The sequence below is a fragment of the Barbatula barbatula genome (assembly GCF_947034865.1).
Source record: "Barbatula barbatula genome assembly, chromosome: 4".
NCBI lineage: Eukaryota > Metazoa > Chordata > Actinopteri > Cypriniformes > Nemacheilidae > Barbatula > Barbatula barbatula.
This window is the reverse complement of record NC_136768.1, coordinates 1,955,515-1,972,556: the sequence shown is the minus strand read 5'-3', so window position 1 is coordinate 1,972,556 and position 17,042 is coordinate 1,955,515. Positions and strand designations below refer to the sequence as shown.

The window sequence follows — 17,042 nt, the reverse complement described above, 5'->3', positions numbered from 1 at the left end:
TGAACAGGCATTACAACAAGAAAAAGAGGCATACTCATAGTTACTCATTTATTACATTTTAGTAAACAAGGACATCTTTCAAGACATTCACTACAGAATAAAACTATGATTCTAAAAATGTTTGCATGATTTTTAATGGTTGTCAAAAAAGTGAATTTTTACAAAGCTTAAAGAACACCAGACAAAAAGAAATGTTAAATATTAAAATTTACAGAAAATACAAAAAGGAATTCAATTCTTGTTAAAATTATTATAAATATTTTTCAAATGACTTTTTCCCACAGAGTTTTCATGAGCTATCCTCATACTTTGACGAAAACATGGTTTCTGCTCAATCATTATGTTCAATGAGCATCGGTATTTGGGTGCAAAGGCTTGACTCGAGCCAAACGAGACAGCCCTAACCGCAGGCCTTGCCCTGGAGACGTGACAGGTGCGTTCTGGGATGCACTGGGACTCCTGCCAACCAGACCTGGAGAAAAAATAAATTACCTACAGTACAAAAGCAAACCTCTATTTTGTGTCGATCAGAGAACACCACACTGGTAACAGAGTTTTAGTCTCACCAGGAGGATTCCACTTTGGCAGTCTGCCGCCTGCAGGACTGGAGTTAAGTGAAGGTTTAGGCAGAGGTGGAGTTGTGGGTGTCTTCAGTGCAGACACAGAAGCAGTTGGACTCCGACTGATTTTTGGGGTGGAGGCTGTCAGAAAGGGTCAAGTGTTAGAAGACAATAGCGATACACTCTTTTAACAGATTTAAAGGTTCAGATTTGTTAGTGGAAACTAAAGGTACCCAAGTTTTTAACTTTTGAGGCTTTTGCTGCCGGTTTCTCTTTCTTCTCCCTTTTCTGCTTTGCAGTCTGTGGGGTCATTTTTTCTGTTTTTTGTCCCCCCGTCTTAACATTCTTCTTTTCTGTTAGTGTGAAGGTCTCATCCTCGCTTTCATCTTCTTCAGTTAAGTCACTCTCTGAATCTTCAACAGGAACAACATACATTAACAAACGGTAATATAAAACGGTCTATTCCAGATACTTGGTACTCAGGTTACTTGGTGTGTTTTGCGGCCGATAATCTTCATCTGCCTCACTGTTCTTCTCAATCAGCGATCTTCTCTCCTGCTCTGACACCTTCCTCGGTTTAGAAACACTGGGAGGGGAGGTCTTCATATTGATGATCAAATTCAGCCCTTAAAACACGGACATCATTTTAATTTTCGATGGTCAGTTTTGAGGAAATACTGTGCCCCAAGATTAAAAGTAAATCTAGCATTACCTAAACTATTGCCATCGACACTGCAGTTGGACAGCACAGGAGGAGAATCTGGTCGAAGTTGATACTCATCTGCAAAGTTGTAAAGGTTCAAATAGAACAAACTGAATCTGACAATAACAAATATAACAACTGGAATGACAATATTTGTTTAGAATCATAACAAATATGTGAAAAGACATAAACATTAACATCTTAAAATATTAAGTAAATAAAACCAAGAAATTACTAATCGTCACCTAAACGGTTGTTAGCGTCATTGCAGTGTGTAAGAACAGGAGGTGGAGCTTCAGACCTGTTGTGCGCCTCTACAAAGCATAGAGAAAAATTAAAAATTAATAACAAAAGACAGTTTTTCCCACAGAGTTTCTGAAGCCCAAGAACTATAATAGTGCATATGAGGATTCGATCAGACCTGCTTTGGTGGCAACTTCTCCCCCTGTTACTGGAGAGTCCAGCAATGACAGCGTTAATGCTGCCTCTAAATCTCTTTCATAGAGTTTATCTTCCAGAGACAACCTGTAAAAAGATCCTTCAGTTTTTATGCATTATGGAAACAGCAGGGGAAAACGTGTAAACTGTGTGAGCTATTTGTTTCTGTTAGCTGTAGTTAACAGTTCTTAAATGTACCTTATTAGTAACACACATTAATATTGACCTTTGAGTCTTCTGTTGTCCTGAACTGGTAAGATCAACAACTATACTCGAAGTCTTTGCGTTTCTTTCAGAATCAGGGTCTTTAGAGGTCGTTCGAGATTTTTTGGAAGGAGGTTTCACAGCAGCAAAATCCTCATCTGCCACATAAATCGGGAAAATATCTGATGATTAGAAATACTGTCATCGTATGTGTAAACTCTTAATTGTACCATTCAGGAATTTAAAAAACGACTTATCATGTCTACAGAAATAGTTTTCAGAAAAACATCACAAAACAAATAAGCCATACACAAAGTAAATCCTATCTCACCGTCATCGTCTTGGAAGTCTGTGTAGTTGGCCGATTTTATGCTTCTGATAAAAGTTAAAAACAAAACGAGTCTTAACTTACATATTTACAACTATGGCATGTTTCCTGAAAATATTACAGCGAGGTAACAACACCCTTCAAAAGCACACTGCACTAAAACACCACCTAAATATGTACGCTACGTTGTATTATATATGTATATACATTCTTACGTTACATTGTAGAACCTTATAATACTTACGGACCTGGACGGTCGATCCATTCTGCATATCAGTCAAAGGGAAACCACTTTACGTGCTATGATAACACCAATATGCACGGATTGTTTAAAATGTTATTTTACATTACAAACGTAGACATTAAAGTGGCATGTTTTGATGCGAGCAGCTACGGATTCATTCAACCCGCCTGAAAACAAAACGAAGGAAGTCTGAATACAGAGGTTTACGGTTCGTCAAAAGCGCTACTATCATTGTGTCTTTATTTTAAAAGAAAATGGATTGTATAAATACAATTTTAAAAAGGTATACTTGTATATATACATTTATGAAAGGGGAAGATTAAATAAAAAAAACAAGTCACCTATAATTATTTTATAAACTTAAAAAAACGTCGAATCTGCGGATGGTGTTTTAATGTACTACTAGGCGCTATGGAAACCTATACGTCACACAAAGTTTTATTTTATTTAAAAATTCCGATGTTTTACATTTGTTTTATATACATTAATAACAATAGCAGCAGATTTGCGCTGCTTTGCGAAAGTTTATTTTGAAGATTTTATTAAAATACTTTGTTTTCTTCTCTACGAAAATCTGTTTATTTCACTTTTTGTATTATTGTTAGCGTCTCATATTTTATGTATAATTGTTTCCACTGTTTCTAATTATATTTTTATACAATAAATATTGCTATGGTAAAATTGAGATACATACTTCGGCTAGTTCTGTTCTGCTCGCCAATCATATTTATTAACAATGCAACAATTTCTATGAAGGAATTTTGAAAGTTTGAAATTTGGACAATAAAAGGCCTATTTTTAATTTTTAACCTGCTGCTTATAAATTAACTACAAAATGTACTGTTTCTTTTCACTTAAGACCTTATTAGGTTACAGTGTAACTAGGCTATTCCAAAAATAACCAGAATGTGGAAAAGTTTAGTGAGACTGCGATTAACGTTGCTGATTGAATCTAAGATTGATTAATTCCCCTCTAAGGACAGAAAACCTGACACTGGAGAGTAAGTTCGAGCGATGATTTCTAAATGTCGATTGAAACAATATCGCGGAATGACTACGTTTCCATTAAATGATGTTATGCGATTAAAGTAATTTAGATTCTTCTCGCGATTCTGGCCGTACTTCTACTTTGTCCGTTCTATGGAAGGTTGTAAACAAACTTTAGTGCATAGTGCCACCTACTGTGATGAAGGAGTGGAGAGAAATGTCTTCCTTATATATTTTCATATTACCTCACTGTTCCTAATACATCTCAATTCGGCCCTGACTCGTTTTCCTGTATTTGGAGCATGATATAGCCTAAGATATTAATGTCTTACATCCTATCTTTCCCAAATGTTCTGCCAAAACATACCAGTAATGGCCACGTGACTTGTAAATACCACAAAAAGTGTTTCCATTGCAGTTTTGCGAAATTTGCCTTTAGCGTATTGCCTTAAAAAACTCACCTCGCGTGAGAACTGTTTTGCGTACGTGGGAGTTTATGCGAAATTGACGTGTTCAATTGGGCGTATTTTCAATGCGCTATTTCAATTTGCGCAATTTGAAGGGTAATGGTAACCTAAACCAGTTTAAACCAAAGGAGTTTCTAGTGCAAGCACACCGGGCCAAACCCTAACAAATAATTCAATATTGTGTTGAAATATAGCAAAAATAATTTATTTAACAAATTAAAGAACACACATTTTCTTCAATCAATAAACAAATTTTATTTATTTAAATTAGTCGAGTAATATAGCCGTTTTCCTGCACATCTAACACTTAAAGCAAATACCATAGACATTTATTAAATTAAATTAATAAATACTCTCTTTTGGTTGACCGTTATTGTCCACGGGTGGTGTCCAGCACCAGACACAAATTCAGGATGGTAGGTGAGAAATAAATAATATAAAACACATTTACATATACCTTATATTCCATATACCTTATATATATATTCCATATATGGATTTTTGTCAATTCAATACACCTGGCAGCAATTGAATGTGTAGCTGATTACATGATTCGTGTGTGTTGAATTAACGGTTGGACCTCTAGGAAAGAGTTGGACACCTCTAATTTAGAGAATCAGTCAGAATCGTTTTGTAGTCCATATTTGAAGTCACTCTAGAACAAGGCTGTCCAAAGTCGGTCCTGGAGGGCCGGAGTCCTGCGAAGTTTAGCTTCAACCCTAATCAAACACACCTGAACCAGCTAATCAAGGTCTCCGTAGGCAGACTAGAAACTTCAAGACATGTTGTTGAGCCAAGTTAGAGCTAAACTCTGCAGGACACCGGCCCTCCAGGACCGACTTTGGACACCCCTGCTCTAGAATAACCAAGCAGAGACCCAGAGCTGCGTAAAAACAGCACTTTTGATTTCCATGATAGACATGAAATAATGAAATGACTGATGACTGTTCGCAGTTCTTCTGGTTTTGGAAATAAAGAAACTCGTTTTCTCTGAACTGACTTTCAAAAATACTTGTTCTACACTATATCATTTTGCTCTTGCACAGTCACTGAAGCACTTTCATCCAACAATTCCTGAGATTCGAGGGCTGTTGGGACTCATGTCCTGCAGAAGATCCCAGGGGTCATCATCTGCAGGGGAAACAAGGGTTTCTCTCGAGATGTTGTGACCTTCCGATGGCTCAAAGTCAAAGTCTCCATCGTCCTCTTGGACCGCTCTGGAGTCTGAACCATCGCCGCGCCGGAGCGCATTCAACGGGTCCGATGGATTCACCTGCCGGTTTCTCCTCTCCCTGTGCTGCAGACGCTCAAGTGAAATGGTGTTCTTCTCTGATAGAAAGAGAGATGATTGAGGGAGATTTTGCCCTGCTATGTACACCTGCTTTGCTCCATCCAAGTTAAGAAGTATATTGTTCTTGGTGGAATAGTACACGTCGCGGTTGTTTTCCAAAAGCTTGTGGTGAAAAAGACAGTCATCCTTGTTGCAAACTGTCTGTGAAGAAGAAACAACCATTTATTTACGGTGAGACCTAAAGACTTACACGACATTACAGTGCCCATGTTACTATTCTCTGCTGTATTTTTGACAACTAAATTATTTAGACAATAAAAAGTTTCAATCAAAGATGACATGACGCTTGTTAAAACAACTTACAGATGTGAAAATAGTGCCTTCTGCGTCCACACACAAAAACCGGTTACTTTTCACCCCAAATATTGCCAGACGGTCTCTGGTCTCTGCTTTTAATAACATGACACCTGTCGAATAAACCAATAACATTATATTATTTGATGTAATTAACTGGTGATGTTAAAGGGCTTTAGAATCACATTTTGTACTGTTTTTATCGATTATATTCTATATATTGTGTCATAACCTACAAAAACTTGTACTCACTGTAGGAGCCCCTGTGCGTAGTTTTGCGCACGTGTCCGTTCGAGCTGATCTCCAGGTAGAAGTTGTTCAAGTCAGAAGTGGTCTGAAGGTGGATAAATCTCCGCGGGTTCCCCCAGTTGGAGCCGATGAGAGGAGAAGGGTTGGGAGCAGTATCCGCAGGTCTGAATCCCCGGAGAGCTGTGAGCCACAGAGCAAGGATGGATGATTGCAGCATGGGCAGGTTAGAAAGAGCACAACGCATCTCCACAGTGCGCAAACTAAAGTTGCGTAAAACCAGTTTGGGAAACTGAAGAAGTTGTGATGAGTAAAAGTTTGTGAGCACGGCTTTTTAAACTCACCCTGTGCCACTCCTCGGTTCCATCTTTTACGCAACACTCGGCCCCAGCGCCAGAGGATGTGAGGGGGCGGCCACATCTTCCACCTTCTGTTTATTATGATAAAAATGTACCGGTAAAGCCACCATTTATTTATATCTTTGTCAGTTTTGCACGAGGTGTGAATGTTTTCCCCAGATATTTAGTTATTTCTTAAAAGTTGACTAAAACGAAAGTTAATAGAAAAGCCTCTCTCAGCTCATTCCATTATCATTTTGCATAGGCTATAAGAGTTTTTTACTATCTATATTTACTTGGGAATTCCTGACATATCGAGAGAATTCCCTATATTTTCAATATCGCGCTCAACTAAAGAGATATGGAATGATTGTGGAATGAAAAGAATGAGATTTGGTATAAACTCAATTTTAACTTCTTCATCTTGTCCAGCAGAGAGCGCTTAGAGTTTGTTTTATCAAATTAAATTAATGCGCCTGCACGAAAGCACATGTTTGTACTAAGCACAACATTAAAAGGTTTTGCGTAATTTAATTGTGTACTTTCTAATGAAACTAAATACACCGATCAACTGATAATAAGTGAAATAATTCAAATGTAGCGTCAAACTATTGGAGCAAAAATTGAAAGTTTCTTCAGGCAGATGCATTTTGCCCCACCAGGAGAACCTGTAAGACACCTTAAACTATAGGTTACTACATTAGAGGTGTTCTCTTAAAAAAGTATGTTTTTTAAAGAACTGAAACACGCCGGACGTGGCGCGATGCGACAAAAGACAATAAAACGCATTAGGAGACATTATAATTTTAAGTTTTGGCACTAGACACGGTTAAGGGGTACCTATAGACCTTCATCAAAGCTTTAACTTTCTTTTCGCGGAAGGTGGAGAGGTAGACATTAAAGAATGGTATTTGAAAAGTAATTCCTCTAAAACTAAAGGGATACATTTATAAAAAGTTCTCCCCTACTAAACAAACACATGTCTGCCAAAACCTCATTCCATATTTTAAGTTCACTTTACAGTAAACCAATTAGTTTTAAAATTTGTAGAATAAAACATGACAGTGAAAATGTGTATTAATTAGTTGCAAGTACTTTATTGAACTGATTTAATTTGTATAAATGATAAGTGACATCCTGAATTATATGTTCTAGTATCAGTTCTGGGCACACTGTGACTCCAACCAGTCCTTGTTTTCCCTACTTTGAGCAAAATGTAAAAGCAAAACACACATGTAAAATAGAAGAATAAAATAATCAAAAACAAAAATTAACTTTTATTAACATCAGGAATAGGATTAAACTGCTGTGCACAGCACATACGTAGAAAAGTAAAAGAAAATAAATCCCCCAATATATGTGTTTGCTTACATAACTACAGCGTTTGATTTCAGACAAAAATGATCATGGCCTGTTTCCTAGTGTCACAAATTTAGCAAGAACTCATAAATAAGGCAGAAAGTGAGTGACATGTTCATAAAAGAAATGGACAGAACTACTCATCTCTGTGCATAACATTCAAACAAAGAGAAAATGTATACGGTGGACATTCAAAACCCTGGACTGATGTGCTGCTAATTATGAGAAAGCTATTGTTCTTTAAGAAAGTATTTGGCTTATGAGTATAAAACAATGAATAGAATGTATCGGATGAGCGGCAAAATAAATGCATTTCATCTACCCTTAATATTTGGAAAAGGAACTATAAATAAATAGACCAGAAAAATCCAGACGCCACACTAAATGATTAATGACCACCCCATAGGCACAGAGGTCTTCCCTCGAACTGCAATGGGATCAGACACACCCCTTAAACACAAAGCCGTCGATAAACAAAGGCTGCAAAGCCATCCCCGATTCCAACTATGACACCTATAGCTGCCCATTTAATGAGCACATACGTTTTTCTCATGAGCTTCTGGGTCCAGCGTATACCAGGAAACCGGTGTCTATATTCTATACCCAATAAACATTTTTACAGCTGTTGCTATAAATCCAAGCGACGTATATCAGCAGTTGAGGTGGCTCGGATTCCCAAATGTTCACGCACATCACTCATTCCTCACAGACTTTGATTGCTATCGCAAACTGGACACGAGGTAGTGAAACGGCTTATTTGGCTCCCTCCTCGCCTCTGATTTTCTCCTTCATAAGTGCTCTGGATTTTATAACATGATTTTACAATGCATTATTGTTATACCTTTAGACTAGTTTACCACATCCTTCCATTATGTAAAATTAGAGGTTTAATGATGTTTGTCACTATTCTAAGTGAATCTGGATGGTTGTTAACATGTTTGGCACATTGGTAGTTTAACATGTTTGGCATTGGGTGGATTACTGACAATTGGTAAGAAATTTGCAAATGTGAAGCAATGACAACCACAAACAAGCAGCATGGCAGGGACGATAAAGAATTGCGTCAGTCCTGCAGTGGTCCCTCCTGATATATTCACTGCGCTAGAGGAAGGACCCAATCAAACAAAAGTTTCCTTTTTGCACAGTAGAAAGCATGCGTGGATACAAAAACGAAACAATAATTTCAAATATCGTGGAAATTTTGCTCATGGCTATGACCTTGGACGAAAACCAGAAAGGTCCTGCTGCTACAACTGGAATCTCAAGGCTCCTATGCGCGGTTGCTTTTACAGGACTATCTGTGTGCGAGGGAGATGTCACGAGCATGGCTCAGGTATTCCACCCCCCAGGAGCCACATACTTCAAACGGATTGAACAAACAAGTAGGCCGTGGTGACCCATAAGTCTTCTAAAATAGCATCATTCCTTTCCAGTTTCCTTTAAAGAAAAAGTCCCTCGAGGGTGCGGCGGGTAAATGTTTGGTGACAGGACTAGCAGACAAAGTCTGAAAATCTTCAAAAAACAGTGACAGCCCCTCAGTTTGGATGCCACACAGCATCTGCCCTGTAATTACATTTGCATAGAGCACCAGCGGATCCAGCAGAGCAGAGTTTCACCGCAGTGTCTCTGCAGCAACAGGAGCGAGCCCGGGCACACCAACTGCCCCCTCTACCAGGATTTATTCACAAACAGCCGAAAAATAAATAAATATATACTGCACGCATTCCCTTGAATCAGATGATGTCCCATCACCGATAGCAGCCTGCAATCTGACACGCGTTTAGCGACAGCTCCGTATTACTCTTTCAGTGCACAGATAGTATTTACAGTATTTTTATTGCTTTACTTCTCTGTTCGCAGCAAAGCTTAAAGCTTATTTTTTGAGTCTACTTTTCTTCAGGCAAACCAGTGATAAGCAATAATATTTATCGGTTTTTGCATTTTTTTTTGTGTGATCTTGCATAAATTTTTTCCCTCGCCTTTTCTGTTTTCTTTACACGTATCCATAGCAAAACATAAGAACAACAAATAAAACACAGCTTATATAGGAGGGAGAGATCTCCACTACAAAAGTTAAAGTTTCACCTTATTTCACTTTGGAGACAATAAATGATGCTAAACTACAGATCATACTACAGATGTTGAAGGCTTTGGAATTGGCTCTGGATTCGTATCTGTGAGTCACTCGGTAGTCTTGGACAAGCTCGAGGTGACACGAGTCGTTCTCTAATTTGAGAAAAGTAAAATAAAGTAGAGATGCACACCCCTCCCCCGTCCCTCTTCAGGGCCCTTGTGGGAGAGTCCCCGCGGGGCCCCGGCTAACATATCAGCACTATTTCTGACGCCCCCGGGCGTTCGGAGCATGCGTGTTAAAGGGGTGGCGTGTGAGAATGCCAAGGCACCTCAGCGCAACATGCAGCAAGAGAGATCTGCTTTCCTTTAAGTGCTGGCACAACCCCACAGCTTGAGAAAAACAAGACAAAATATCTGTTTGAGGTAAAAAATAAGATGCTCGTGTCGGCTCATAAAAATAAACAAATTATCTCTGTGTAAATTCATCCTTTCAAACCATCTAGGTACAGTGGTGCTTGAGGATTTATGGGCCTATTATAATTGTCTGCATTTCTGCAAAAACATGACCTCAAACTTCATAACATTATGAAACGTAGACTAAGAGAACCCAATTAGATAAATTATACAAATGTATTATACTTTTAAAAAAAATTTTTTTTGCTGAAACGATCAGAAAAAAACAGCAACACGCATTAGTTACTCTCCACGTTAGATTTGATCTTTAAATTAACTGCAAATCCAAGAGGTTCACATTCCTTTCCCCTTTTTAATAAATAAATGTAATATTTTTGTATCATTGTTTAATTGGGTGCTACTTCTACATTTAGGATTTGTGTAAATCTCCTTATATTTTGCCTATGAAAATGCAAACAATATAAAAGCCTTCACAAACGTTCAAGCACCATCTTAGCTCTTTGAGGTAATAAAAAACTTAACTTCATGGTAAAAAGCCAAGTGGGTCTTCCACCATCCACCCAGAGTCTGTTCCATTCTTGGCAAGCACCTGACTATAGACAGGAAGGTGGAGGAACCTCCACATCCGGGATAAAAAAATTGAAATAAAAGATGGAAGCAGCCATGAATAGCATACTCAGAGACTCTAAAAAAGCGTACCTATTCAAATATAAAGAATGAGAACTCTTATGGTGATATTCTTGCAGTTCCTTGTAGTCCGTCGTCCGATCTCTCAAGAGATCAGTGCAAAAGGAAGAATTATTGCATGAGTCTGCTCATACTCGAGGGAGAAAATGAGTGACAGTCATAGCAGGGGTGACTCTGTTTCCTCGCTTCACTCGGCCATGTTTGCTGAAAGCGATGTAAAATCCTTTGTAAACGGAGGACTCGTATACATTGTAGTTATTTGGCAGCAGGCTCTCCTTGAATTTACACTCATCATTAAAAGCGACCTGAAAAGAAAACAAGAGATGTAAAGATTACGATATACTGGAAATTAATTCAGAGACAGATGCACAATGAGTTTTGCCTTTGAAACAAATTGCGCTTTTCATATTATTTTCATTAAGAGAAAACAGAATGAATGCATGAGCCACAACAGAAGTTAATGCATCAAGGATAATCTCATAACTTCAGAATTATTAAACCCTTTAATCATAAAACAAGAGTTTTCCATGGCCTGTTAATGCTTTGAAACAGCAACATACAGTACAGGACAGGACACTTTTAGAAGGATAGTGTTCTGTCTGTTCACTTTAATTTAAATAAAAGGCAATTAAACCATTAAATGGCCATATTCTTATGTCTCGGCTAAATAGGTCTGGTCATGTAAAATCTGTTTAATTCTAATAATGATCACTTATTCTGGCCTAAGCATTTCATGTTGTTGTTTCATTTATTAAACCTATTCCGGCAGATGCTCTTGTAACTCACCGCAGTTTTGGAATGAAGCTATTATCCACCCACCACCCCCAAAGGAACAAGTGTTGCACTGCGCTTATCACACCTATGGAAACTTCTGCCAAGACTACTATTTAACAAATTACCTATAAAACCCACTTTACATACTGTACACACATATTTATACTCTATTTATCCATATTTGTCCGATTTGCAACAATGCCAAATTCAAAGCATAAGAAATATAATTGAATATATTCACAAACACACACGCTACTGTAGTAATTTTCTCAGTTATTAAAATTAATAATTATTATTGATTCCTAATTGTCCCTACTTCTATACTAAAAATAACGACACTAATAAACACTACATTAATTTTTTTTAATTAATAACAACAGGAATCTTGGCTAAATCATTTCAGACAGCACACACAAAAAACAATGTTCAACCCTGGAAAATACGTAAGGCCTGTTATAAACTTTTTTTACAGTACATATGCTATGGCGACTTTCAACATTTAAGACGCAATCGGGACAGCATTTATATTACGCATGTGTGACGAATACTTCTGACAAGTGAAACTACGAATATGCTGACCTGGGTTATTTAAACAAAACAATGCGTTTGTTAATGGGTTTACTGTGAGTCATAAACCGTTGTACGTCTTTGGCACTGTGCCTGGATCTAATGTACCGTGTAATGCATTTAATAATCATTTGCAATATCATCATTACAGCTGTGGCACAATGTCTAGGTTCAACAAACCCAAGCGCATTTTATTTGTAAGACATGAATAATGCAATGCGCACTGCCATGCTCTCTATATGCCTGTGCGGCGGTGCCATTGTGACCCTATTATTAGTCGCGCGGCGCACCGAATGCATGGATCATCCATTATTTTCAAATGACTAAAGCACCGGCTAAGTTGAGAAACATCAGACACTCAACGCTTGAGTTCAGGGATGCAAACGACTTCCGATGAGGCAATGAAAGCAAAGAGTTGCGCACACGCACTTACCGTTCCGTACAACCTTCCTCTGCTATTCATTGCGACAAACAGCTCGCTTTTCAACCCGAATAGGCTAACCACTCCTCTGGTCACGCTGGAAATCTCTATAAGACCTGATCAAACAAAACAACCATGTTACACAGAATAAAGCGGCTCCGGATGACTGCTCCAAACAACAAGGCATGCGGTGGGTGGGACCTCTGCAGGTGCCAATTGTGGATGCGCATACAGCCTTTGCCTTCAACAATATTTTGCTATCGCATCAGCCAAATGTTGACCATCTCTCACTTTCAGGCGTGCATGTTCTAGCGCTTTCTGGGCCGCGCAAGGAGCCGGTGTAAAAATAAGTTGGCGTCTATATCTGTCCCAGCATTCATGTCATGTTTAAGTCCGGGACAGATATTTAGCACTAAGGGATACTATGTTTTTAATAGATTTGTCTTTGCTTCAAAAGACACCTGACTCCGCAAGCACATCGCAAGTGTTACTACATTAAAAAGAAATAAAGCTCATCGCAGCGGAGCTGTCCACTAGGGTTAACGATTGCATGACATGAACTCACTGTACTGATTCTCATTATGTACACCGTATATCTTGCCGTCTGGGAGGACCTGAAGGTGAAACCCGATGCCTACATTGCAGTACAACCTCCGTACTCTTTTGATGCCCTGCAAATAGTCATTCTCCCAGTTTCCCTCTGGTTTCTCTCCAGAGATTCCCAGCACGGACCGGGAGAAGAGGGTCTCCCATTGCTTCTCCAATAAAGTTGTACTATTAGTCCTACTTGGAAGCGGATTGGAGGACGCAGTCCCAACTAGGAGCAATCCCAAGAGCAGAACGGCAGTCCTTGGCCAGTGTTGCGCGTTGGCCTCGCAGGACATACTGATGAGGGACCTTTGCGCAATGGCCATCCGGTTTACCTTCGGGGCACGTGGTCAAAATTAATGGCACTAAAAATACCACTCTTCTAGTTTTTCTTCCTTCGGCATGGTGCTCCAGGCTTATTTTAGAGAGGCGGGTCAGGACTCCGGGCATGCGACGGTGGCCCGAGATGAGAGCAGCAGAAGAACGTGGAGAGATCGCAGCACAACTTGGGATGGTGGTGAATGTGGTGATGACCATGTTGTGCAGCTCCAAAGCCTCTGGTCGTGGAGAATGCCACTATCTCACCTCAGCAGACACCTTCGTCCTTACATGTCATCATATTAGGGGAGGAGGGAGAGAGAGAGAGAGGGAGCGCGAAAGTTGCAATCGGCGAGGGAAGAACTGCCCCGTAAACGCGCCTGATCTGATGATGGGACGCTGCTGTCACTCCACATGTGAAATGGGGGTCGCATGCTGAACCTTATTGGACGCCTTGTGCGCAATCATGGGATGCGATCGGTACTCTGGCAGCGCCCAAATCGGGACGGTGGTCATATGTCTGACAGCCTTGCTTCCTTATTTAGAAGGATGGTGTAAAAACAGTCCAGTTGTCACCGGAGAGCAATGGCACCCCTGTCTGCCACCTCGCAGACTGTTTGTGTTGAAAGTTTACACAATATTGCGCTCTTCCATTGTGTGCCGTTCATAACCTTCAGCGTGATCGCGTGGAGGGATGTTCCCATCTTCCGGGAGGCTGCCTCTCTTGATGTAACAGCTATGACGATGCCGCTAAGAAAAACGCATCTTCACGAGAATGCCCGGACCGCGCGTAATGGCCGTGCGTCAGCAGATGCTGCGCTTCGTTACGCGCTTCCTCAGGTGAAGCGGGACTGTAGTGACACTTGGGGAGGCGCTGTTGTTGGCACTGTAAAACGCGAAAATCTTGGAATTTACAGGAAAATACAGTTTCAGCAAACATTTTCTTAGCGACCTTCAAGGACATAAATCGTGGCATCACATCTTTCCATCAATAAATTGCCTATACTTGTGCACATTATTGCTAGTAAATGAACACTTTACTTTTTAAGTTTTAATAGATTTTAAATACAATATCATAACCTCCTTGATTTACAGTATATTCCTAATGTTATTTCTTTGTGTTTAGAATTCCATAAAACTTTTTGCTGTCCACAATTCTCCAGGAATAAAAAAGGGCAATGGGATCAGACGAAATTCAATTATTTGTTGTTGAAAAAGCTAATCTATTACATTTACCCTGCAGTGAGGTACACACAATTTGACTGACAGATAAGTCAAAGCAGTATGCTCTAAGGAGAAATGCATTGCGTTCCAATAAAACGAAGTAATTAGTAGCTGACTGGAAAATTTGTAGCTGAGTAGGATGCAAAGTGTTCTGCATCCAGTCACCAGCTGTCTTAAAAATGCTCACACACCTCACGAAACAGCCTCCGACTAATTATCAAAGCAATCCTAAATCAATACTGAAAATCCCTGAACTGTTCTGACCCTGTCAGAGGCTATTGGATGCAGGTCTGATTTCAACACCTGTATGATCAGGAAGTTGCAGGGAATGACACAAATCCTTACGTCAATAAAGTTTGCATTGGAGATATATAGAGTGCATTAAATATAAATTAGACTCCATCACGTTAAACCTAAAAAACCAAACTGTAACAATGGACCCACCCAGCGAGACAATTCACACAGCTTCCGCACGTCTGTGCAAGGAAAACTTTATAAAGAATCTTTCTGTGCGAAACCATACAGCCGAACAAGGAACATTTTGAAACCATTAATTTTGAATGTAGCATACACATATATATACCCAATAAAATAAAAACATGATCAAATTACACCGATTACAGATGTACAGTCACTCTCTCACACAATATAATTGTTATGAATTATAGTCATTCCATGAGGCTTTGTGCAAGGCAATGTCACAGTCCACGTAACAAGATCCGCTGTGGTTTCAAACCCTTTCAATTAGATTTTTATTAACGTGGGTTTAAATGGTATAGACACGACAGCTGAGAAGGGCCACTGAAGTCTGACAGAATTACTCACACATGAGATCAGGAGCATCAGTGGATATTTAACACACCGCACAAATGACATTCAGTATGGCCGAGCAGCTGTGCCATGGTACCATTCACATCCTACTGAAGACATCCCAACTAAATACAGCATTTGCTCTATTTTAACTCGTATTTAAGGACTGGTGCAATGTGCATGAACCTATGTGAGAAATAAAGCTGGCGGTCGATGTGTTAAAGTGTGGGGTGGAATGACAGAGATTGATATATCAGTGATCTTGCCGACACAGCTGATCAATAATTCAAGAAGGTAAAGTGGCACTACAGCCTTTTGTTTTATTTTTCCCAAAAAGCACAAAGAAGCCACTCCCAATCCTTACAGGCCTGTAAATTATTGATTGAAATAAAATGGACAAAGGGGTTTTCTTCTTGAAGATGTTTATTTGTTCATTCAACAGATAATTACATAAATACAACACGACAAAAGAACAAAATTGACACAAAGTAATATCCTTCATTTTAAAGGGATAGTTCACCCAAAAATGAAAGTTCAGTTATTAATATATCCTCAAGTTATTCAAAATCTGCATATGGCTCTTTCTTCAGTGCCAGCAACGCCAAGGTCGTGGGTTTGATCCCATGGAATTGCACATACTTTGAAACAAATGTATAGTATAATGCAATGTAAGTTGCTTTGGGTAAAAGCATAATGTAAAACAAAGTCAATTTGAGCCAATGATGTTTGGTATTATTTTTTTAAGAATAAGAAAGTCATACAGGTTTGAAATGACATGAGGGTAAGTAAATGGGTTAATGACCTCCTGAGTTCCAAAGCCGAGGGCAATGTACACCTTGAATAATTTAATACTGTTTCTCATATTATAGAAATTATGTAAACATAATGTGCAGCTTTTTAAGTGAACTACCAAATAAATAATAATACAAATATTTGATAAAAAATAAATTTTGTAGGATGAATGTATAAGTTCATCTGTAATCGTCGCATTTTTAGAAAGATAATATGAGTAAACAGTGAATGTTAAGTACTTTCTGCAGTGGTAAAGTTGCGCTGGGGCAGGGTTCTTGTGTGCCAGGCCGAGTTGCAAATACAGCACTAGAAAGAACTGTGTGTTCATGAGCTGTCAGAAAGCTATAGAGCTATAGCTCTATAGCTATAGAGAATGTTGCTGTAGGACAGATTATTTGACCCCTGCGGGGAGCAGGAACTCAGTGCACACTACTGATCCTCACAGCATAATGACTCAGACAAAAATTTTGGGCTATACCAAAAAATGAAGGTCACTTTTTTGTTGAGTGTACTATCAGAATTAGATAGAGAGAACAATCTGATTCTGTATTTTTTACTCAAAAAGTGCAGAGTCATTTTAAATTAAATCCCATCCCTCACCACTCGCTACCTCAGTGTGTCATTAAGCTATAAGTATTGATTGCTCTCCGTGTGGTCTACTAGTATGAGGCCTGCCTTAACCATTAAGAACTGATTTGATATTCTGTTTAAGAACTAGCTGCACATACGTTTGTCATGATTCTGCCGCATCATGTCATGTTTCTCTTAGTCTAGTGGCAGGATCATGACATAACCTCATGTTTAATGTGGAGAGAGGCGATTATGGTTTATTTTGGTTTGCCATAGGCTCTCTCC

At 39.1% G+C, this 17,042-nt stretch overlaps 3 protein-coding genes across 8 annotated transcripts; all 3 read right to left on the bottom strand.

The window, feature by feature from the left end:
• Window positions 1-23: 23 nt before the first annotated feature.
• Window positions 24-3,987, bottom strand: rad51ap1 (RAD51 associated protein 1). 6 transcript variants are annotated; one of them, XM_079454350.1, is made up of 11 exons: window positions 3,926-3,987; window positions 2,482-2,644; window positions 2,237-2,280; window positions 1,928-2,063; window positions 1,685-1,788; window positions 1,509-1,577; window positions 1,273-1,341; window positions 1,049-1,186; window positions 794-973; window positions 567-701; window positions 24-472 (listed from the first exon to the last, which is right to left on the bottom strand). In XM_079454350.1, exons 2-11 carry the CDS (start codon window positions 2,496-2,498, stop codon window positions 345-347), a joined length of 1,020 nt encoding a protein of 339 aa, XP_079310476.1. In that variant the 5' UTR covers window positions 2,499-2,644; window positions 3,926-3,987; the 3' UTR covers window positions 24-344. The 6 variants fall into 6 exon arrangements, with proteins under 6 accessions (XP_079310476.1, XP_079310479.1, XP_079310475.1 ...); XM_079454353.1 differs by having other exon boundaries at window positions 2,482-2,533; window positions 3,926-3,979; XM_079454349.1 differs by having other exon boundaries at window positions 1,928-2,087; window positions 3,926-3,965.
• A 1,004-nt stretch (window positions 3,988-4,991) lies between these two features.
• Window positions 4,992-6,069, bottom strand: fgf23 (fibroblast growth factor 23; the record flags this gene model as incomplete). The annotated part of the gene is made up of 3 exons (XM_079455457.1): window positions 4,992-5,423; window positions 5,586-5,689; window positions 5,829-6,069. 3 exons carry the CDS (start codon window positions 6,067-6,069, stop codon window positions 4,992-4,994), a joined length of 777 nt encoding a protein of 258 aa, XP_079311583.1.
• Window positions 6,070-10,821: 4,752 nt separating this feature from the next.
• On the bottom strand, window positions 10,822-13,369 carry fgf6b (fibroblast growth factor 6b; the record flags this gene model as incomplete). Its single annotated transcript, XM_079454356.1, has 3 exons — window positions 10,822-10,998; window positions 12,468-12,571; window positions 13,021-13,369. The coding sequence occupies 3 exons, from the start codon at window positions 13,367-13,369 to the stop codon at window positions 10,822-10,824; spliced, it is 630 nt and encodes a 209-aa protein (XP_079310482.1).
• Window positions 13,370-17,042: the final 3,673 nt, after the last annotated feature.